At 41.1% G+C, this 24045-nt stretch overlaps 2 protein-coding genes and 1 non-coding gene across 15 annotated transcripts in view; all 3 read right to left on the bottom strand.

Moving 5' to 3' along the window:
* Positions 1-4206, bottom strand: part of ARHGEF6 (Rac/Cdc42 guanine nucleotide exchange factor 6) — a 38398-nt gene extending 34192 nt beyond the window's left edge. The window contains exons 1-2 of one of the 3 annotated variants that reach the window (XM_056491710.1): positions 3944-4206; positions 2860-2943 (exon numbers count right to left, since the gene is read on the bottom strand). In XM_056491710.1, coding sequence (XP_056347685.1) covers positions 2860-2943; positions 3944-4165 — 306 coding nt within the window. In that variant the 5' untranslated portion in view covers positions 4166-4206. The remainder of the gene's footprint in view (positions 1-2859; positions 2944-3943) is intronic. The other 2 variants (XM_056491708.1, XM_056491709.1) reach the window with 2 other exon arrangements.
* Positions 4207-11563: 7357 nt separating this feature from the next.
* Positions 11564-22117, bottom strand: RBMX (RNA binding motif protein X-linked). Of its 11 annotated transcripts, none has more exons than XM_056491716.1 (9): positions 21972-22117; positions 20576-20705; positions 20273-20379; positions 14706-14877; positions 13541-13657; positions 13081-13195; positions 12851-12976; positions 12671-12774; positions 11564-12163 (listed from the first exon to the last, which is right to left on the bottom strand). In XM_056491716.1, exons 2-9 carry the CDS (start codon positions 20682-20684, stop codon positions 11856-11858), a joined length of 1158 nt encoding a protein of 385 aa, XP_056347691.1. In that variant the 5' UTR covers positions 20685-20705; positions 21972-22117; the 3' UTR covers positions 11564-11855. The 11 variants fall into 11 exon arrangements, with proteins under 11 accessions (XP_056347691.1, XP_056347692.1, XP_056347697.1 ...); XM_056491717.1 differs by having other exon boundaries at positions 20576-20702; positions 21972-22097; XM_056491722.1 differs by having other exon boundaries at positions 12671-12759; positions 20576-20702; positions 21972-22055.
* LOC130253348 (small nucleolar RNA SNORD61) lies at positions 20453-20527 on the bottom strand. The gene has a single exon (XR_008840548.1). It is a non-coding gene; the product is annotated as a small nucleolar RNA SNORD61 (small nucleolar RNA).
* Positions 22118-24045: the final 1928 nt, after the last annotated feature.

Below are 24045 nucleotides of genomic sequence, written 5' to 3'. Positions count from 1 at the left end.
TCCTGGGCTGGAGCTAAGGAACAGTTTTTTATTTATACTCTGCCATAAGGTGGATTCTTCCAGCTCACCCTTCCAGCCTGTAGAATGGCTTCAACTCAATGGAGCCAGCTCATAGCAGGAAGGTCACAGAGTGTCCTTCTACCCCTATGTCCAAATGTTTCACTGCTGCTGTAAAACACGAGAGGTTGCTGTTTGCCTTGCTGTGTCTTTCTTCCAATTTCTGAGTTACCAGGACAACAAAGGGTAGGAGGGAAGCACGTATGTGTAGCTCTGAAAGAATAACCTCTGTGCATTCCCTCCTCCTGGGAAAGATTGGCAAGCAGTGTCTGTTCAGTGAAAGGTGGGACTCGGGTTTCCACCCAGAGCTGCTGGAAAGCCCACCTTCCACACTGATCACCTTTCCTGCATGCTGGCACTGCCCAGGGAAGTGGTGTATTCCATGGCAGCTGTGCAAACATCCCTGACAAAAGCAAATGGAAGCCAGACTACAATGAAGCCATGGGATGCCAGGATGGCCAGCTAATGTCATCCAGAAAATAAGTCATGAAATCTCATTTTCCTCAGAATATCCTCTTTTGCTCTGCAACAGGAACAGAATATTTGACCTTACCATGCCCTTATCAGTTCTCAAGAAGAAAGTGGCTTAGATCCAGCCCTAGGGTACTTCTTCATATCTAAGGAGCAAGAGTTCATTGTGACATTTGGAGAGGGGAAAAATTTGGAGAACCACCAGGGTTTGATTTTCAAATCCATGGTTTGGGTAAGCAGCAGGATGGCTGCCACAGAATTGAAATTGACGTTACCTTCTCCTCAGGCTACATTGCTGAGGCAGAACAAAACCCTATTCTGTGCTCATCTTCCTTCTACCTAATACCTGATCACTGCCATTTAAATGCTGGTAGATCTCGGAAGCAGAAGGTTCTCTGCCTGTTCTGATGCTCCAGACATGCTTCCAGAGTAAATATGATGCAGTAAACCCTCTCCTAAAGGGCAATAGCCCTTTCCAAGGAAAACTAGGGATCAGGCATGAGGGAGGATCACCCATAGGAATGCTGCTTAGAGTCTCCTTGTCAAGATGTTCCAAACAGAGCAGCTTTGAGAAGGAACAGATGGCAGAGGCTTTGCCTGAGAGGACTCAGAAAAACTGGCAACCTGGGAGAAGAGTCGGAAGGAAGCACCCTGCCTGTGTCTTGTCTTGCCCACCATCTCAGCTGTCCTATCTTGAGCCTTCCTTTGCATGAAGCTACAGAGAGGAGCAAGGAAGAAGCAAAATTAATGTCTCTTCTTGGCATTCTAATATGATAATATTTTGGGGGAAAAAGTAAGAAGAAATTGTTTTCATTTCACTGCAAAATTTAAACTTGAGCTAGAGAGGTTTGAGTTTTTATCCAGCTTTTGAGGTCTTCTCTCACAGCAAATGGGAGAGGCACATATGAGCATGAGGGAATTTACTGAACGCTCAGAATATTTCAAAGATTAAGTGGGTTATAAATCAACAGAATAAAGAAGTCAGAAACCTTGAATTTATTTAAGCCAATGAAGAAAAGGCACATGGGGGATCAGAAGAACACCTAGAGATGGACACACCATGTTGCCTCTTTTGAGTACCTGAAAACTGTGGAGTTTGCAATGTTGCACAACGAGGTTTCCAATCTATGAGATGGCACTGCACAACAGTGGAGGACTGTTCCCCTGTCCTACCTTTTAGCTATTTAATAGTCCTATCTTTAAAAATACTTTCCACCACAACCATTTTATTATCAGTTTTCAAATAGAAAAATAAACTCTCAGAAAAATGGAGGAAATCTTTTGGTCAGTACCAGAAGACCAGCAACAACAGATTTCTAATGTGATAGGCCTTCAGGGAGTATAAATCTGTATACATACACATTCTTAGAATTGTGTGCTGCAGCAGGCTCCAAGAAATGCATCACTGGGCAACAAAAGACCAGGGAGACAATTCTGGAATGAGCACACTTTCATGCTGCTTAGCTAAAAAGCCCTGAAGAGAAGAAGGGTCCTTTTCTTGTTTAGACCTTTGAAGGAAAAAATGCAGGAACAGAGATATTGTGGGTTGGACTTTTCTCACTGTGGTGCATAAATATTCTGTATAATACCCAAGGATGCTATCCCTGCTTCTGGCAGACTTAGTCTTCAGAATATTTTTTTCCACAATCTTGAGCATATTTCAAACAAGACAGTGATGACACTTAGTTCCAGGTTTCTTTTTTTTTTTTTACTGTAGGAATTTAAGTGTGACACAGAAGTCTTTAGATACTAAAAAATTTGGTGGCAAAATTAATTGAACTCTGAAGTGATTCATTTAGGCTCTGATCTTGCAAATATGAGCTATGGTTAAGCGTAAGAATCTACACAGAAAGGATCAGATCAGCCACAAAAAAGGGTATCTTCTGACTTCATTAGGATTATTTTTTTTAGTGTAAGGAACAATTTAATATGTGTTTGGCAGAATCTTACACAACAGTTGCAGGGAATAAAAAAATAGAGCAGCATCAAGAATACTTCACCTTCCCATTAAAGCAAGGCTAAATCCTGCAATTCCTTCTAAAAATAATAATACTAAAAAAATTACAAACAGGTCCAGGTTGAAGTCTGTTTAGACAGACCTCCCATTATTGCTGCATGCCTTGTCTCAAAACATGAGAAGCTGTTAAACTCACAGTCAATAGTTTCTGAATTCCCCAGACTGAATACGAAATCATCCATGCTCTGACTTACATTATTGATACAAACGATGCGGAATTGATACCAACTTTCTTCCTCTGATATCTGCTTTCCTTTGAGAAGGTTGATCAAACTGGCATGTTACAATAAAAGAAAGGATCTAAGTTGACTTACCTCCACTTTCAGAAGTGCGCAGCCTTTCAAGAACTCTTGAATATTACTGATGCAATCAGCTTCATTTTTAGGCTCCAGACAATACTAAAGAAAGAAAATCCACTGATCTCATTACATTGCCTGTGCTGAGAAGGTCTGCATGAATATTGACATGTGCCTTTTATACTGAATTAGGGAAGCTTCTTCAGGGGGCGGGTGGGGGTGGCAGGCAAGCTGTTGAAGCAGGAAGAAAGGCACTGGAGGAAGTGATGCACACACAGAAACGGTCGGCATCTTGTTTTGAATGCCAGCATATGGCAGTGCCCTAAGTGACAGTGGGAAATTCATGACCTTTAACAACATGCTGCCCCAAAACCACCACCTTAGAAAAAGATAACAAACTAGCAAAACTGATTTCTGCATAATGAAAGCCTCCTGTTTTTAGGGGGGAGAACCTGTTGTGTTGTGTTTTTTTAAAGCTTCTCTTCTGTGTTGCCAGTTCCTATCTCTCATTGGACTCCTTCCCTTTTTTTTCTCCTTCAGGTTCTTATCACACTTCTGGACTGTGAATATACGCCTTGTCAAACTGTAACAGGAGGCATTCACATGGCTTCAGTACCAATGGATTTGCTGGTCTTGGGACACACCAAATGGCACAGATGCAAGGGCTTTTTGCTTAGTCCTGTTCCTATCTGCTTCTCCAGTACATTTCCTGACTAACAAAGTGTGTTGCAATAAGAGTTCTGAAAGAGTGACTATATTTACAGTTGTAATTAATTATATTTATGTAAATACTGATACACGGCATATCCTTCTATTCAAAATCAAGATATTCTGATCTCTGGTAGGCCAAGTATTTCCTGCCACTGACTGAACATGCTTGAGTGAGCCAGCTGCAACCTTGCAGGGGTTTTTTTTCTGGATGTAGCAACAAAATCAAAGCAGCTCCATACTTGGCTCTCAATTAGAAACTGACATGTAAAACATCTCTCTCTGAAGCTCCCTGCTCCTCTCTTACCAGAGAAACTGGGCCTCAGAATGCCCAGGGCAGTTTCACTGAGCAGGGCTGTGTCTCAGGATAGCAAAACACATCAGAAAGAATTACCTTTTCTGCAGATCCCGGAAGAAGCCGATTAATGAGTTTGCAAAGCACAGTTCCATCTTTCAGAGACATTTTCAGGAACCCCTCTGGATCATCTACTATTTTTTTAGGGGAATTTAAGACTCCTAGTGAAATAAGCCACGTCACAATCTGTTCTTCTGGATTCATGGTGGAGTTCTGCCGCCAGCGCTGTTCTCCTGTACAACAGTGCACTGGAACCCACATCCGTGATTACATCTTCCTGCTGTAGCTCAAGTGCGAAACTATTTTTTTTTTTTTTACTTGGTACAGAAACCAAATCTTAAGAACTAGGAAAAGCTACTCTAAGGTAAAACACTGTTGTTAGAATAATTTCTAGCACTCAGCAGGAGACAGGAAAAGCAGATTGTTAACTACACCTTTGCAAAATTATTGAGAACACAAATATTTTATATTAATAATTACACCAAAAATATCTTATTTAGGGACTTCCTCCTTGTGGCAGCTGGCACCCTATCACCTAGTAAACTTGGTCTGAACTTTAGGTTATTGCCCAAAGAAATAAATTTCTTAGTATTGTAAATAATGATGTCTTTACAGTGTTAAAACAGAATTCATTATAGTGATGTTTTGGAGGAATGTAGCACTAAATAAAAAAATTAAACTATGTGGCAAACCTAGTTATTAAAATTGTCTTTTATAGTAGTTTCTATTGTCTGATTTTCCAAAACAAATTCTCTCAAAACAATTACCTGGATAACTTCAAAAAGGTCAGGAATTTAAGTAATTCAAAACTGAGAATAAAAATCCTAACTGTTTTACTTGTCTTATTAAGATGTCCCCTTCTACCACCATTTCAGGATCCACTGAAGGTAGTTTTAGTTTTTCACCCTGCCCAGGGCAGTATTAACCATCATTACTTATCACAGCAAGTCAGAAAAGTCCATTCGTCTTTACAACTGTCCTTTCACTAGAACAGATGGAAAATGAAGCAATTCTGCTGCTGCTGAAGTTGGAGCATCATGGCTTGAAGCAATCCAACAGGAACAAAGTATCCTAGAGACCAGAATTTCTTGGTTACAATGTTCTGAGTCAATTCCTATCCTGTTACTTAAAACAGCTGTTTTCAAGAACCTAGTGTTACCAAACTACTTACGATTTACAGGCTCAGGAAGAACAGAGCAGAAGGAAAAATTGTACACTGTAAATGTGCATGGCTTTGCTTCCACCCTGCAGGTCTTATGACTGCTACTGGGACCTACCTATGGACCAATTTTAGCAGCCACCACTAAATCAGAACTGTCCTTTTAGGGTTAGACACAATTCTGCAGGACTTTGGGAGGAGTTCCAGGTCTCTTTAGTGGGAAATACTCATAACACACGACTGCAGGCACTGAATAAAGTGGGCTACAGCTCAATTACAGCTCACAGTATTTTAGTGTAGCACATTTACAAACACGTGAGCAAAATATTTCAAAATTATGACTAATTGGAAATTCAGTTGTTTTGGGTTTTTTTCCAGTTGTCATGAGCACTACTGTTTTCAGAAGGAAATACATGTAGCATCTACTTTCATAATTATTTTTTATAAATGTGTAGGTTGTAGGTAGCCAAGACATTTATCAATGGGGACATGCATTTGGATATAGAAGACACCTCAAGTCACCTCATCAGAACACAGCACTTTCCAATGTAGAGAAATACTTCCAACACAGGGAGACCTGCATGCCGGCTTCATTGAGGTCAGCATTACAAACCTGAACACCAAAGGACTTCACTCCCTCCCTCCTCTGAAGGAAACCTTTGGTATAATAGATGTGCAGGTTTAGTTTTATGATTTCACAGGCAGCTGCTGCAGCAAAGCAGATATTAATGTCTGCAACTACAACTAAATGAAAATACTTCCCACATCTTAAACACTTACCAACTGCTTGAAAGACCTGCAGATACAGATACTCATGAAGTCCAAAATTTATGGAGTTTTTGATTAACCGCTTCAAACCAAACTTCACATGCTTCAGAATCCTTTCTAAACACACATTCCAGCTTGCTTACCCACTCCCACACCAAAATTAATTCTGTGGCACACTCAGAGTATGGAGTTGCAAAGGAAGGAATAGTGTCTGGTCTGGTCTTTGGAAATGCTTCACCTCCTGCTATTTGCTGACACCAACAAATCAAGTAAATCGCCAATCATCTCTTATTTACAGCCTAATTTGTACAAGTGATAACTAAATAGCACAGTGTTACTTCAGAAGGGGGAGACTTTCCTACACCAAACTACCAAGTAGTAGACAGCACAGTGACAGAATAGTAAGAACAGCAGCCATATATACAGAAACCATTTTTGACTGATTCTTCTCGAAGTCACACAGGCTTAAGCCATTCACTCTTCACAGAAGAGAAAATACTCAACACCACAAAGGACAGCACTGGAGTATTTTTCTGCTGCAGAATCTAAGGATACATTTCAACTGTAGCTTTCAATGGTGAAGTTTGACTCTGTGCATGAGATAATACTGTAGATCAGAGTACATTCCCATGAATTAGAATTTTAGGCAGGCATTAATCTTACAGTAGCTGTCATTTTCGCTTTACATTTTAGGTAGGATGATCCAGTTCAGCCTGAACAGCAGCAGCCAAGACTGTAAGCTAATACTGAAGAATGAGTCTGATAGTACAGAATGATACTCCTTGCAGAAGAGATGCTGAGATCACCTTGTAACAATAACCTTCCAAGATGTAACACCAGTAATCTTTACCACCATCCGAGTGTCTCCGAGTAAAATAAGTTTTTCTTTTTAATTAGACAAAAAAACCCAAACCCATAATACTTGTTAACAGTAAATTTATTTGCCCTGGGAAATACTGCAATTCTACCAATCTGCTACACAGATTTACTCCTGGAATCTGCAGCCCATAACTGAAGTTTAAAGTGACACCCTTATCTCAGACGTAAAGATTTAAAGCTGTACACAAGGTATACATGCTTTTTCTTTAGCTATTCATTATGAACTGAGGGTTGTTTAAATGAGATCAGTTTATGTCTATCACAAAAGTCAGTATAAATTTTATTATCCATTAATGTTTGAGTTTTCTACATGGAATACCAGTGCCTAAGGATTTCTCTCACATACATTGGCCCATCAACATGTATCTAAGAGAAAAATGTATCAAAATCAAGACAAAGTTTTGAAGGAAGCACCTACTCCCAAGAGATGTAGTGCTGTCCAGTGTACACAGAGAACACTAACTAATCTGGGCAAAACTGTTAATGAAATATAGCAGAACTTTTCATGGTTTCTTGGGGAAGTTCTCTGTATTGAAGAGGACTAAGGCTCACAACTGTTTAACTTGCTCCTTTTATCAGCATAAATGGCAAGCACACACATAAAGGGCAACCCATGTATCGTGCTGCTGTAGGATGTGTGTGCAATGAGCAAAGAGCTAGCTCACTCTGGACTGTTGGAAGGTGCCAGCTATGGCAAACAGTGGCTGGCTACCACCAGTAATTTCATGTATGTCCAACAGATCAGTAGTGCTACTTGAAAAGGCAACTCCTGAATGCTTACACAATCCACTAGAAAATGCTGGGCAACACTACACTCAAAAGCCAGGCTGTATCAGTTGTGATTTGTTATCCTTCGATTTTCCAATGCACATCCACTGCTGCACTGCTACCTTCTAGGCACTGTAACTGGAAAAAGGAAATGCAAGTTAGTATCCTCTCAGAAGCCAAGAGACAAAAAAGCTAATTAGCTGTGAATTAATTTTATATATACAATTAATATGTTTGGATTGTATTTGATTTGTTCCAATAGTATGAAAGCACATCAATAGCTAACTACAACAATCCAAATGCCCTGAGGACAACTTGTACTAATGCACACTCCTTGTATAACACCATCTCCAGGGTAGGTACTAAGTACTGCAGTTCCTGTGTGTATTCCCCCTTCAAATTCTACCCACCACAAAATCTCACCAACTCTTGATAATCTCAGCATGCTACTGAGGAGTTCTGTAATACACTGCTATACATATTGGTACTAATCTGTAAGTAATAATGTGCTATAAATTAAATAAAACTTGTAATCAAGGGAAGGTAAACAGCTGGCAATTCTAATCACACCCTGATTTTCCACAAGTCTACCTTCCTTGCCACAAGTTATTTACTGCTCCCCTAACATTTGTACCACGCCTGTTAAGAATCTGGAAACATTTAAAAGCTGAAGAGAAGGCTGATAAGAGTGTGCTTTTGTCTCTAATACCTGCATTTATTACAATGTGGTCACAACAGATTTACTAAACTGAAAAGAGTGGATGATATGATATGATACTATCTTCTTGAAAGAGAAGCTTTTTCATTTGTCAAGAATAATTAAGCTTCAGCTTCCCAGCTAACAGAGGGAATTGACGTGCACACACACAAAGTTTAAAATGCTCTGACACATTTCTATATGACGATTTGTCAGTATCTTTTGTTAAAGACAGCATTTTGTCTCTTACTAGAGGATCCAAGACCTGGATCTGGGTCAAATTATAAGTTTAAAAACTGACTCCTGATTTTTTTGCAGGTTGGTGGGGGAGTGAAGGGGAAATGCTGCTTTTAGACCTATCCACTTTAGTAGCACACTCGTGACATCACTGATTTTTGAATGAAAAAGGTTTACTTAACCTTTAGAAACACCTATTGTGAAGTGTCCTTTCAGTAAGACTCAAATTTAAATATTTCAACAGACACATCTTAAAAGGAAAACAAAGACAAGGACAGCATTTGCTGGTTGAAATTTTATCAAGTGTCAGAAAAATAAAAAGCTGATAGGGCAGTAGCTTTTGTTTTGCTTAACTACATGGGTCCCCTGAATAGAAAACACTTGTGATGACTCTGTATTTTATCTGAAACATAATCCAGTACCCTGAAACAAAGCATATTTTTCCTTTATTGTCAGGGTAACAGCATTACTGGCATATTCTGACAAGGGCACAGTTACTGAGACTCTATAAAGAGAATGAATTGTAACCCAATTGATGCTACAAACATCACACAGTATACAACAGAACCTACCCTTCCCAAAAGATAGAAATCCCTCATAACAGTGACCACCTGTCAGATAAACCAACTGTACTTGGTTATACTACCTCTTTTTTCTTTTGAACCATTTCAAAGTTGGTTCTTGAAAGTAGAATTTGAAACTAGCAGCAAAATAGCTTCTTAGATTTACAGATTCAATAAAGAACTACATAAAGGAGTACATATGCTTCTTCACATAAATGCTTCTCTGGGAAAAGGTACGTGTCCTTATACTTTGATCTGTACTAGATTTTATTAAACTCTGCACACACTATAAGTTATTTCCATTTTTTTATTAAAAATTATAAAGTAGAGAAATTTTATTTTCCAGAAAGCTGGATTAGCATGACAGCCACTACCTTTTTTCCTTATGAGTTACCAGAGAAACAGGAGAAAGACACACTTTCACATAAAATCTGAAGACAGCTGCTCTTGAAATCTTCTTGAAAAATAATTTTAAAAGGGTAGGCTTCAGAGCCACAAAACACAGCTGTTTTACAGTCTTAAGCTGTTCTGGAGGTGCCTGAAGTCTGCAACTTAATTCCAGGACCTCTGCAGAGATCAATTCCTAATCCAAGATTATACTGGGTCTAATTGCTCATCCTACGCATTTAGCAAGACTGATTAAATATTTATACTGACACTTATTATTACAACTCTGATTTTTAAGGTCTGCTCTTATAAAAATTTACACTTAACACTTCCCGCCACACAACTTGAAGTGCAGTTGTTTTTCGTTAGCTGAACCCAAACTGGCCCGGTTTTTGCAAGCAAGTAGTGCCTTGCTGCCATTCCTAACCTGGTTGGTTTACAAAGCCTTTTTAACTCTCCTCCAATATTTAAACAGAAATTAAAAACAACACTCAGCCATGAAGAACATCCTACAAACCTAGAAACACAATGACCAGGAAACTTCCTTGCAGCTATTACACTGCTGTAATATTTACCTTGCATTGGTACAGGCACCAGTCACGTCTGCCATCAACACAGATGAACCAGCATTATTTCAGTGGTATCTTCTAGAATTTATCCCCCTGCAATTAAGAGAAGATATAGCAAACTGAGAAAAATGTTTTACAGCAAAAGTTAACCACCTACAGTAATTGCCCCATTTCAAAACAATAGCACAAGTTTGGTTTGCAGATTATTCCGTTGCAAGTTTTTACTACTTCTTTAAATGGTGGAGGATTCACAGGCTTGGAATGGACTGGAATGGCTTAGAGAGAGGTTGCACGGCTTATGGAATTCTCATTCCTTTTCAAAGGTGCACTGCCATGTTAAATCCGTAAGTTGAACGACAAAATTTACTGAGGACTAAACAGTAGTACAAAGGTTTTGGGTTTCTGTTTTTTTTTTGTTTTTTTTTTTAAGTTGGAGATCTTCATGCTTACTATATTCAACAGTATCTTTTGAACTTCATGGCTTTACCTGAGTTGTAACAACTTGCCACAGGCTCTGCCACATGTACTGGGTATCCCTGCAACGCAGTGTCAAACTAAACTGAGTTAAGCATCCAACTAAACCTCAAGTTTGCATTTCTTGCTTCCAACTCCCATTAGCTGAGCTGGTACTTGTCAATCTAAACCAATTCCTGATTTCACAAGGCTTTAATTTTGTTAATATGCTGTATATGCAGCTTCTTTAAGCATCTTCACTGGCCACAAAATACCCCCTCCCCACCCTACACAGCAATATTCAGCCTACAGTGAGCTGCATTATAGCTTTAGTTTTAAAACTGATGCCATAAATGCTTTTATCCAAGAACTGCCGAATTTAGAGAATTTCTAATGTATTGGGAAATTTATTTTCCTCTTTTTTTTTCTTTAATCTAGCACTTCCACTGCCACAACATGCAGCTTGTCTTACTGTATTAGAAGAAGGTAACTTGTTTCAATTTTGACTTAGACTGAAAAACTAGTTTGCTTTGCTTACCATCTTTGCTGTTTCACAGGCATTTGATGCTCTTAATCAGCTGTGGAATGCTGAAAGATTCACTTATTTTAGGAAGCCATAAGCCTTTGAGAAGTTGGAGATAAAGACTTCTTTGCTTATCTTTTCTCCTTTGGAATCAAAAGATGTTCCTTTAAAAGTGAAACACTACAGAGTTGCAAAAATTTGAAACATTATGAGTAAGCATCGTTTTGCAGCTTCTTTGATGGAATTGGTCAATGGTTTGTGGTTTGTTGTTTTTTTAACAGTATTTTGTAGCTGACTTAATATGAACATGATTTTTTTTTTTTTCAGGGGAGATCTTTAAACTCCCCATGAATAAGTAGGAAGGCAGAATATAGTATTATCCACTTGCTTTTTTGGTTAAAGTGAATGAAATCCTCTATTTTTCTTTATACAAGGATCTGAAGGCATTTTGTACTGGGAATATTGTGACTTCAAATTCTAGGCACAACTGAGCTTTATGTGGAATAATCCCCACCACCCTCCAAATCACAAGCAATACTTTCAGAATGAGATGCTGAAAATGTAGAGCAATCCATCTCCAAGTTAGATGGTTGGATGTTGTGCAGAAGATCTTAAGAACAGCTTTCTCCACTCATGACGAAAATCAGATGGAAGTGTGGCATTTTAGGGAAACTTTACTTTGAAAATTACAACACTAGTACACAGCTCAAGCTTATACATTTAACATCTGCTTTCTGAAAGAAATGTTAACAATTTTGAAATGATATTAAACATTGTTTTAACTTTTTCTCACAAAAGCATAAAAGTCATGGAGGGGAAAACTTAACAGGCAACAATAAAAAAAGGTTAAAAACAACTTTTCCTTTTAGTAGTCCTCTGGTAGTAAAGATAGAACAGCTTCCACATTTGAGAAATTATCTGTCTTGGTCCAAAAGTTTAAGAGTGTTTTTAGTATCTGCTTCTGCCTCCACCTCTATCGGATCTGCTTCCACCACGGCCACCACCTCTGGGTGCCCCGCGGCTTGAACTACTGTAAGAATCCCGAGGAGGTGGATAGCCCCTTTCCATGGATGGGGGAAGACCCCTGTCTTGTCTTCCAACACGATCACGGCCACTTGAGTAGACATCACTTCTGCTGCTTGAGTAACTTTCTCGGCTTCCATATCCATCTCGTGTGCTGCCGTAATCATCATAGCGACTGCTTCCACCATATGATGGCGGGGGCCCTCGAGCAGGTGGAGCACTACGTGAGTTACCTGCAGGGTCAATGGTCAGGTAATATGGCAACACCATAAGTTATATAGAACAATTTAATATCTGAATTTACAGAATTGCTGTATTAAAATGTTTACTGTTACTCTTTTATATGTATTGAGATGGTCTTAATATAATCTGCCACACTAATGGTATTTTAAGTGGGGATTGTGTATCAGGCAGTGAGTGGATTTAAAGACTCTGAAGGAATGAAGACGGTGTTTGTTTATTCAGGCAGGCTCTTTAACTGGGTATTCCAGAACAGCTTGTTATTTTAGAGAAGAAACTCAGCCATATTTTCCAGAGACAGCTGTCATTCTGAACTGTAGACTTTCCTTCTTTAGCTTACAGCTTATTTAACAAGATGATCAAATGATAACCAACAACTGCATTTTCACTGTAGGGGAAAAAAAACAAGTGTGCCACTTCCCCCTAAAACACAAGCAACCCAGTCAAAGTCAGATTTTATACACCTGTACATTTACATGATCTTCAAAATGGATTCTTACCGTAACTCTCATACGAATCTCTGTAGGAGCCTCCACTTGGATGATCTGAGTAGTCTCTGTCACGTCCACCACCGTATCCATCACGATCACTATAGGAGGAAAGACTACTAAGACTTAGTACAAATCACTATCATTACAGCAAGAATGAAGTGACAGGGAGAGAACCCCAACAGTAGGTACCTGTATCCCCTGGAGGGGTATTCATCACGTGAACTGGAATGACCATAATCACGATACGCATAGTCTCGGGGAGGTGGTGCATAGTCCCGGGTATCCCTGGAACTGGGATAATCTCTGCTTGAATAACTATGGAGAACAAAAACTGAGATGTTAGCCATACATCCTACCACAGAATCAAGATTCTTCAAACTAAAACCACTTCACTAAAACAGAACAGTGTAAGAATTTACCCGTCTTTAGTGCTATAGCCATCATCTCTTGGAGACATGTAGACATCTCTCCGTGATGGCATTGGCTCTCTGCGCGGAGGACCACCGTAACCATCTCTTCCACGTGACACAGGAGCTTGAGGGAAACAGTCCACTTAATTAGCAACTAGCCATGCAGAACATTCCAGGCAAGTGCTACTAAATAGTTTAAAGCAATTTAATAGTATCTCTGGAGCTTACATTTAGACTACTTTACATTTCTGCTTGTACAGTTTTAAAGCAACAGTAGAAGAAACATTCAAATTGCATCAAATTGCTCCCAACAGCTACAAAATTTGGTATGAAAGGAACTAAAGATTAGAAAAACAATACATTATCCCACAGCAGACTGAAATCACAATCAATGATTTGCACCAGTTCCTAAGGGAAGACTACGGTGCTTCAGCTGACCAAACACTTAATTTAGTCAGGAAGTCCTTACCTCTTCCTCCCATACTACTGCTACGCACTGGTCCTGAAGGTGCAGATCTTTTAGGTGGAGGGCCTCCACTTCGTGGTGGTGGACCTCTCTTCATGGGAAGTGGTCCCCGAGAAGATCCTAGAAGGACAAGACATGAACCAATTTTTATTTCTGTGATATTCACCTACATTATCCTAAGGCCTGAACTACAACAACCTAAAGGTGCCATTATTACCACTACATGATCAACAGTAAAAACTAGACCTCAAAGCTTTCTCTTGTCTTCTAGCCACTATTAAATGCTACTGGAAAAATTGAGAGTCAAACCTTCCACAGCCTAAATTTCTGTTGAGAACTGTCTTTCAGAACTTCTTCAAAAGCTACAGGGTGTGACACAAGGGAAAAAGACAGCTAGCTGATACCTGGAATCAGTCACAGCTTAAAGGCTTATTAACAAGTTACTGTTCTCAGAAGACAAGAGCCACCTGGGAAGATGTACCAGAGAAGAGCCTACAGAGAGGGCACAGAGGTACTACTGAGTCTGTAGAACCTACTATACAGACTCTTCAAGACAGAAGTTTCACTATCTGAAAAGTGGGGGGGAGTATTTCTGCATAACAACTTTTACTTTTACACCTCAGGTGCTGCTTGCTACTTCTTTTAAATGAATTTTGTTTTGATACTGAAAAGTCTGAATAAATAGTTGTGTCTTAATGAATATCCAGTATCAAGTAACGTACCATCCTTACACTTTAGAAAGCTTTAACTCAACAAACAAGCTTTAGCTACCCTAACTCTCACTCTGATCAGGAAGGATCAGCCCTAAAATTTTCTCAGTTTAGACCTCTTGAGTTCCCTTTCCCTGGTGGTAGAGAATCACTTTTTCAACTTGAATACCAGAAAGCTTCCTTTCTCACGTGCAAGGCAGGAGTTTCTTTCATAGGCAAAAGTCAAGTGGAGTGTTAGTTGTAGAAAGGAATCTTCACATTTGAAAGCCTTTTCTTAAGGTGTACTTGCCTAATCAAAAATTTGACTAATCTGCCGAGATCATATTTCATCATTTTAATAAAGAACAAGGAGTGCACTATTCAGGTGTTTGAATTTTTTTTCCAGTAGGATTATTGTCATCTTCCAATGGGATTGTCTTGTGTTGTCGAAGTGTATAATGAGAGAGGTCAATACATACCCAAGTGACTCCCTCTTGAAGGTGGTCCTCTCGCGCCACTTCCGCCTCTTGCGCCTCTAAGGCCCCTGGGAGGACCTCTGCTTCGGGGAGGGGGTGGCGGCCCACGCCTACCACCACTTTCAAAGGATGGCTTGGTTGCTTGTTCCACTTTAATTGCCTTCCCATCTAATGACTAAAGAAGAAGCTGCTTTACTTACTGCTCAGTCATGTTTGTATTTCTTAAATCAAGCCCCTCTTGCTTCTCTATCATAGGGCTTCCATTTTATAAGTTAGAGCAACTCTAGAACTGATTTCGGTCTTCAGTATTAGTCCCCAAGTACTCAGCAGCATGTTTGGCCTAATTTCAATTTCTACAGTACTTCATTCTTGTGGTATTGATGGCAAAAAAACCACAGAGCAGCATCAGAAAGGACTTTCAGTGAAAACACAAGTGTCCAATGATTACGGCAGCCCCACGTCATTTATTCTGTACATGAAACATGATATATGATCTACAATTTACTTTCAATTGCCATGTACTTTTGTACCAAACTAGTAGTGCACCTGTAGTTACAAGGTTAAGCTGAAGGTTACTTAGCTTCAGTCAGGATTTCTGGCAATGGGGAGGCCGTTTAGCACATTTTCTTGACGTCCTGATAAAACGGTGATCACTGTAGTATTTAGAAGTTATTTCAGCATCTACACAGCAGACTGAGTATGACAAGTCACCCTTTTTCTAGTGTTTCAAGCTGGGTTTTCAATCAAGGTGACTGTCACAACTTACTCTATTACTTGCTTTTCCACAGGGAAGGTGCTTTGTGGCTGGGGTATTTTTGTTTGTGGGTTCTGTTGTGTGGTTGTACTTTTTTTTTTTTATTTGGTGGTATGAAAAAGGTAGAAGCTTTTTCTGGAATATAGCCCTCCAATACCAGGAACTCCGCAGCCAACTAATATGCCTCAAACATGAGCAGGTAGTACATGTTGAGTAATTTAACCTAATTAATCAAATTTCTGTATGATCTTTAGACACCACATTTGGATATTACAGCAGAACCAAGACCACAAGCTCTGCTAAAATTAGGTTGCTTCACACCTATCCTGGTACACATGGTTTATTTGCCTTTTTTAGCAGTTAAGTATTTAACTCTGCCATGACAACTAGTTCATTATCAAGCAGAAAATGGTGTTCATTGCTCTTTGCTGCAAAAATGAACACAAACATGACTGCTAGTAATGTCTTAATCTGCACTACTAATAGAATTTTACTGAATATTTTTTGATCTCTATTAAAATCTAGCTCTCTGAAAATTCACTGTAGTAGTTCATGTATTTTGCCACCTCATAGAGTTGTAGTGACTACTAGAAAACCTGTGTGCATACATACACAGGTCCAACTTGATCCATTGTAAGAGAAAAAAAGAAATACCAGCAAAATCATATTGGTCTTGGCTTTGACTTCATGAAATATTTTACTTATGGAAGGTTTCTCAAAAAGCCTTTTGGCATGACAAACAAACATCCCAGGAGTGAGCATTAGTCACTCTAATGACTGGAACTTGTCAGTTTGCATCATATTGATTTACCATTGTAATTAATATCTCAGTTTCATCCTTCTCAAGGAGGAACAGTGGGCCTGAAGCTTTAGGCTTTGCTATGGCCACTGCTGTCCTCAATTTCACAGCAGTCTTGACAGCTTGTTTTAAGTTCAGAAAGCAAACACTGTCCCCGTCTGCTAAGCATGGGTTCTGAAAACCTGGATGCTAAGGTTAAGTTCTTTCACTACTGTTATGCAGGAGGTACAGTTTTCCTTGTAATTTCTCCTCCTATTTTCTTCTGCCTTGCACTTATGCATCTTACCTTGGCAAAAGATAGTTTCTTTGCAGACTGCTTTACAAAAGTAGTCTTAAAAAGCTATTCCATAGGTCCAAGAAAGACTTTTCACCAGGTACAAGAATATTTTTTTTTTACTAGCCAGAAAATATCTCTAAATTAGTCCAGTTTCAGAGCAGAGGGGACATTTTATGGTTTCTTAGCTCAAAGAAAGGTCTTATCTCACCAAACATAGAAGTCACACAACCTATCTCAAAGTTTTTTCAATGAGCTCAAAGCACAAGCTGTCAACATGAACACACATTAGTTTGTTTTTATAGCCTTGATTCAGAGTGTTATAGAAGCCTTTTTATTATGATATGAGCACCAGAAAGTAAAGCCACCCTGGTGCTAAAAAGAAGGGAAATAATTTAAGACAATAGTTTGGCAATCCAAGTCTCCTACATGGGGGATGCCTAATCTGTACGGATTTGTAAAGTGAGCCGAGGAACTTTAACCAAACACAATTAAAAAGAACTATCCTGCAAACTGTTCCACATTTCAACAGAAAATATGAATGAAACTTGCATAATTTTGGGAGTGGGGCAAAAAATCAAGTACTTCAAAAGAAACTTAAAATAATTTGCACAAAGCTGGTCCTAACACCACACAGGGCTTTCCTCTTCAATGAGCACTTCACTGTTGATGCTGCAATGACTCCATTTCTCCACCTTCCTTGATGAAACATTAAGTGAGTTTCCTTTTGACATATATATATCCAAGAAACAAAGATCCATTTCTTAAGAGGCCAAGCTTCTGTACATTTTCACTTCTTCACCACAGAACAGGAAGCATTTCTGTCAATTAGTGAGAACCTTCTGTAGTGCTGAGTACAGTTTACACTGTAGGGACTGTAGCACCAGCTTTCATCCTCTTAACACAGACCAGGAGGCTTGGCAGGTCTACAGTGGAATTAAATATTTGGTTTGTCCTGATCTTTTGCCTAAGGTAATTTCCTCTCTTTAATTATCCATTTCATCTTAAGGACACAGAATCAGAAGATCATGAGAACAGTCCACTGCACCGAACAACCATTACAGACCTGGAAGTATCCACATTTATGTCCTGGTAAGCATGTGCATTTTGTGGCATCAGGATTGTAGGCTTGACTGTCATGAGTGAAGATTCTTCTTAAGGAAGGCTTGTATAAGTACTTCTACCTTTCTTTTGCACTGCTCAGATAGGACAGCATTGATTCAGTTCAGAAGACAAAGTAACTGAAGGGAGAAATTTTCTTCCCAACTCTAAAATATTTATTTCCCAATCTCTTTATGTACGACAAACTTATCTTCAACAAGCAAGCTTTGACCAGTCTTTTCCTGTCCCAGTACAGAGCAAAACAGTTGTTCGTGTATTACCCTTCACCCAAATTGATGCAAAACTGTGGATAAATTTTCATAAACATTTGCAAAATAAAAATCAAATGCAAATTCATTCTTGCAGAATCTATTGGAGACAGCCTCTTCTACTGGCTACAACTTCAAATTCCTTTGGGATGACAGAATGAGCAACAGATGGACAATGCAGAACTCTTCCCCTGGCCAGACAGATCATCCAACTCCTTACAGACTGCTTGAACTACAGTCTGCACAGTGCTTCTGCTGCTGTTTTTCAAGTGCACTAAAATCCCACAAATGCTCCAATCCTTCCTTTTCAGACAGACAAAGAAACCTTCAAGTTGTGACTTATGACAATGACCACTTCTCACACCACGCCTCTCTTCCTCAGACCTTGAATGCAGACTCTTTTTGGAATACAAGCAGTACCTCCTGTCCAGAAGGCTTTCTGAAGATGAGAATGAGAGACCACCTCATGAATATCTTTCATATCCATGGTTAAAGCAAGTTGGACCACAGGACATTCTAGGCCAAATCAAATTTGAGGATGTTCTTTTCATATACTACTTGCTGTTCTAATTTCAAAGCAGATGAAGGTACTTCAAGATTTATAGTGAAGACAAAACCATGAAAACGATGATCCACAAGGCCGTCCCTTCTAGCATTTTTCGACAGTAATGCAGATTGTGCAGTCCAGAACGAGTAGATATAACCTCAGCCAAAACATTGTCTCATATAGCTACTTTATCAAGCAGTACTCTCCCAAACGTTCCCAATGTGACCAAACACATGCCGCAACATTCAAGATACAGAACAGTTGGTGATTATTTTCACGGGGATTTTGATCTGCAAGCTGCACTCCACAAACACGCAGATTAGTGACTGAATTCCTTTCAGTCTGACAATTATGTATTGGTCCTTGAAATTTCCTTATGTGAGAATTCAATGACCGCTTCAGAGAAAAGTAAGTATTTAAGCATAGCAGTAAACAAGTTGTCAGAACTGTGGCAAACTAGACAGTGGAGAAATAAAATTCAATAAAAGAAGAACCTTGACAGATGTTTAGGCTGGTACAGAAAGAACATCACCTGAATTTGCCACTCTCTGCCTTGACAAAACTACTAGCTTGTTTAAAAAGGAAGTCTTCAAAGAAAGTAGCCCTACTGTGATAAGATTGTCATGAAGCACCCAGAAACATTAGTACATGGAATAGAAAATCACTATCCTTCTATAACACACAGCCTGCTGTAACACAAATAACAAGAAATTTTACTATTTGTGTTCATAGACACTACACCAAGCTCATTTTCTTTTTCCTAAAGTTGTATTACTTACTGACTGCAATAACTGATGCTTTTCTTTCACTTCAACTTCATACTAACAAGACAAACATATCAAAATCTCAAGTGTCAATTAATCACAGTCAATGTTTCTTCACTTTACTCAAATGGCATCTCAAGAGAGACTGCTTACAAGGCCAGTGCAGTGTGACCTCAGCACAAACATTCACATAATGCATGGAAAACCAGTCTGCAATTCAAGTGACCTAAGATGGCTTTCACTGCCTGAAGAGACATTACCTCTTTGAACATAAGCAGCTGACAACCAAAAGTTAGCCGACTTACATCTACCTATTCAAACGCATGCCACAACAGATACAGATTACGGCAGCCTACAATTATTTGACAAACTATCCTGGTATTGTCTTGGAACTTGTGCTGCAAATTCCTGTATTTTTATTTTTAGAAACATCACTCTTATTTCTCTTAAAGCTAGACCACTGCATTTTAGGATGTAAATGAACAAACACAGTTGCCAGTTAATGGCAAAGCCATTGTACATTAACTGGAAAGATGTCCCTCACACACACCAAGCAGATCAATGATGCAAGTCACAAATGTAGATTATCCACAGAATACCAGATAGCTCATCAATGCTCCAGCACTCCAGGGAAGTCACAGTCAACCCATGTTAAGGGAACTGTTAATAATTTTCAGGTAAGCCACTTCCCTGAAGTGTAATTTACACAGTACTACATTCAAATATGATCAAAAAGAAAAATCCAACCCAAAAATCATCATTGAAACATGCAACAATGAAGACCTGATTGCTGAAAAACCCCCCATCACTGATCAAGGAACAATAAGACAAGGGTGTAACTGACAGCTAGCCAGACTTCATTTTCTATTAGCAAATCCATGAACAGGAGAAACAGATTTCAGCTTCAAGGAGACAGACATTCTGTCAAATTTAATGTTACGACTTGTCTCCATGATCTTCTAATCCATTCTCTTTCCAACTTTTATTACCAGTTGATTTACCCCAAAGAGTAATTGCCCTGGTCAGCAGCAAAAGCAACATATAATTGGTCTTAATTCCTACCTTGCCATTCATATCTCTGGCAGCATCCTTTGCATCTGCTGGACTCTCAAACGTAACGAACGCAAATCCTCTGGACTTGTTTGTTTCCCGATCTTTCATCAAAAGGACTGCAGAAACAAAGCCACATCAGCCTTCCCTTTAATTCCCTATAAGGAACACTTAACCTTTATTTAACCTTTTAAGCTCAGAACTTCTTAGAGGACATGTAAGCGCCATCATTTCAGATGATCAACGCAAAAAAAAAGTCATCACAGCTATGTTGTTGTTTGTTTTTAGTATTATCTTAAGAAAAGTTTTCTTTACCTTCCACAATGCGTCCATATTTTCCAAATACAGCCTCAAGGGCTTTCTCATTAGTCTCTGTGTTCAGGCCCCCAATGAACAGCTTCCCAGGACGATCTGCTTCAACCATTTTGATTCTGTGAGTGACCTACTAAAAAGAATGAGGCCATTACTAACAAAACATCAAACAGCAACAAGGACCTCATGGTATATAAATGACATTTGTCCTCAGAAGTACAAGCAAATTTTCATTGGAAAGAGGGAAGAAATATGAGGTATAAAAAACATTAAGCAATTGCAATTTTTTGTAGCGGAAGCAAATGAAACTAGTATCAACAATTACTTCTTCATATTATATAGTGCATTTAAAACATATTAAATAGAACTCTGAAGACTGGAACAAAGCATGTTAAAATGAAGCCATACTGGTGACTGTGAAAACCCTTCCAGAAGAGCTGTTCTTTTTGTCGTAGACTGCAATGCTAGCATACTTTTCCTTTAAGGAAAGGACATTACAAGTCATTTACTTAATATGCCAAAGTAATACAAAATTTTAATTATTCAAAGCCTCTTCAGTCATTTTTTATAAATTAAGCTCATTCTTTGTACTATCTACATGGAGCCTATGCTGGAGTCCTGGCCTACCCAACACGTGAGACTGAACAGACACACCAGACCACCACTACAGTCCTACCTACACAGCAATGTCAAAGCTAAAGCCACGGGAACGTGAGAGCTTAAAAAGAAAAAAGCCCAAGAGCCGAAGACAAAGCCAGACCTCTCAGTGCCTGGCGGGCCGCCCGGCGCCTGTGAACAAGCGCTGCCCGCGTGTCTCCAGCGCGACGGCAGGAAGGCCCCCGCCAACTCCGGCACACACGGGAGGCGCGGACAAAGCGCTCCCGAGGGAGCCGCGGCGGGCCGGGCCGGGCCGCAGGGGAGCCGGGCTCAGCCGCGCTCCGGGACACGGTGAGCGGGGGGCGCAGGACCCTCCGCGGGCTCCCGCATCGCCACAAAATGGCGGCCACCTCTGACAGCGGCTCGGCTCCGTCCCCGCGCCCCGCGGCCTCCTCGGCGCTCACCCACCGCGCGACTCGGCCCCGTCCGGACACACCGGCGCGGCGCTCCCGCCGCGATCCCCTCGCCCTCCTCCGGGATGCTGAGGAACCCCCACACCTAAAATGGCGGACACCGCGCCTCACGCCGCCGGGACCCTCCTCGCCCCACCGCAACCGCGCGAATCTCGCCGTCCTAACCGGGGCCGGGCAGGGAGGGATTGCGGGCCGAGCTCGGCTCCACCACACCGCCACTCCGCCGCGAGCGACGCGCCTCGCTGCTCCCAGTCCGCGGACCTTTCGCCGCGGTCCCCGCAGAGCCCGGCGGTGCCCCCCGCAGAGCCTCAGCCCGCAGCCGCGCTCACCTCCACCCGCGCCGACCTGCAACTGCGCAATGGGGGCGAACAAAGGCGCTGCGGGCCTTTATAGCTTTACGTCACCCGCCCGACGGAGCCCCGGATGCGGCGGCGGCGGCAGAGCCATCCCGGCAGGGGGCGCCCGCGGCCGGCGCGGCCCCGGGGCCGGCGCGGAGCTCCCGCCGCGGCTGGAGCAGCGGAGCCGCGGACACCGGGGCTCGACAATCCCGTCCTGCCAGCAGCGGGGAGCGGCCCGGGCACCGCGAGCGGCGGGAGAAGAGCGGCAGTGGGCCGTGGGAAAGGCGGGGTAGAGCTTTGTTTGCCGGCTGCGCCTCGTCCCGAAGGATTGAGGCCCCACGTGGAGTGCTGTGCCCAATTCTGTGCTCCTCAGCACGAGAAAGGAGCTACTGGACATCAGTAATCATCACAAAGATTATTAGATGTCTGGAGCATCTCTGGTACGAGGAGAGATATGGAAGCTGGGGCTGTGCAGTCTAGAGAAGGGAAGAATGAGAAGGGATCTCACTAATGCATATAAATATCCCCAAGCCAGGTGCCAGGGGGATGGTGCCAGAGTCTTTTCAGTGGTGCCCAGTGACAGGACGAGGAGCAATGGTCATAAACTAAAATACAAGCAGTTCCACCTCAACATGAGAAAGAACTTTACGTTGAGGGTATGAGAACCCTGGAACAGCTGCCCAGTGATGTCATGGAATCTCCCTCTCTGAAGACATCCTGTGTCACCTGTTCCAGGTGACCCTGTCTTGCCAGGGCGATTGGACTGCATGATGTCCCAGAGGTCCCTTCCAATGCTAACTGATTTTGTGAAGCAGGTTTTTTGTTTATTTGGAAGGAAAATCACAGTAGTATCAGTTTAACTTTGAAGTTTGTGCAGGAGCTTAACCCAGATCACTAAAAGAGCCTAAAAGGCATATTTAATTAGTTTGATTAATGCATGGGGTATAATACAAGGGCAGCACCCCTTCCTTGCAGAATAACAGCAAACCAAAACAAGTGTGGTTTAGAATTAAATATGTTGTTGATGGTACTAAGTTTTGCCATTTTTGTTCAACTAACTCGTTTTGTTATTTATACTCGAAGTTCAACTGTGATTTTCTTTGGCTGGCTAAACCTGATAGGGGAAAAGTTAGGAGGAAATCAGCTCATACAAAAATTGGCTAAATTTTCATTGTTTGAACCTGTAGATTATATAAATTGATATTATATTAATCAGCCATCAAGGACTATTTTCTTAGTGCCACCCAGTCTAATCACCAGACAGTCTTTTAAGTTCTCCTTTGCAGTTCTCCAGTCCTTCATTCCTGGGAGGTGCTACAGAGTCTATGGACTATTCTGGTGCTGCCTAGTGCTATTACAGTTGCACAGCTGCATAATTGCTACACTCGGATAAGAGAACATCGGACTCAATCCATATCTTCAGTTTTTCAGTCTGTCAGATACTGATATGCAGCTGCTGCTTGTGCTATGGGAAGAAGGCAACATTGCCTCAGACTAGCTCATAAATGTGTTGAGAACACAAAGGAGGGGAGCTCTCAAACTCCAGTACGTACTTGAAGATCTCCCCTTACCAGTGTGGATGCTCAGCTTCTGGATGCTGTTACTGTGAAGGGGAAAAGGGAATGACCTTTGTTGACATGATGGTGTTTGGCCCTGTGTTAAGACTCGATGATCTCAGAGGTATTTTCCAACTTAATTGCTTGTGTGCTTTTTGCTGGGGACTAGAACATGAAAAGAGATTCTGGTATCATAGAATCCTAGAATAGTTTGGATTGGAAGGGACCTTCCAACTGAATCACCTGATTTCACTACCCCCACCTCGCCTGCCATGGGCAGGGACACCTTCCCTTAGACCAGGATGCTCCAAGCCCCGTTCCGCCTGGCCTCGAACACTTACAGTGACAGAGCATCCACAGCTTTTCTATGCAACCTACGGCAGGCCCCCCACCCTCCCGAGGAAGCATTTCTCCCCCGTATCCCGTCTAACCCCGCCTCTGGCAGGGGGAAGCCGTTCTGTCCCCGTCTGTCGCTTCCCGTCCTTCAGTGCCCTTCCCCAAGATGGCGT

This window comes from Oenanthe melanoleuca, chromosome 4A (assembly GCF_029582105.1).
Source record: "Oenanthe melanoleuca isolate GR-GAL-2019-014 chromosome 4A, OMel1.0, whole genome shotgun sequence".
NCBI classification, from domain to species: Eukaryota; Metazoa; Chordata; class Aves; order Passeriformes; family Muscicapidae; genus Oenanthe; species Oenanthe melanoleuca.
This window is presented reverse-complemented; position numbering and strand designations above follow the sequence as displayed.

Excerpts from the sequence above, each read along its gene's own strand:
- RBMX (XM_056491716.1), bottom strand. The coding sequence starts at position 20,684 with ATGGTTGAAGCAGATCGTCCTGGGAAGCTGTTCATTGGGGGCCTGAAC. Across the intron at positions 14,878-20,272 it reads CCAGAGATATGAATGGCAAG|TCATTAGATGGGAAGGCAAT; the intron begins GTAGGAATTAAG and ends CTTCTTCTTTAG. Across the intron at positions 12,775-12,850 it reads TACCCCTCCAGGGGATACAG|TCTTTCCTCCTATAGTGATC; the intron begins GTACCTACTGTT and ends AAGTCTTAGTAG.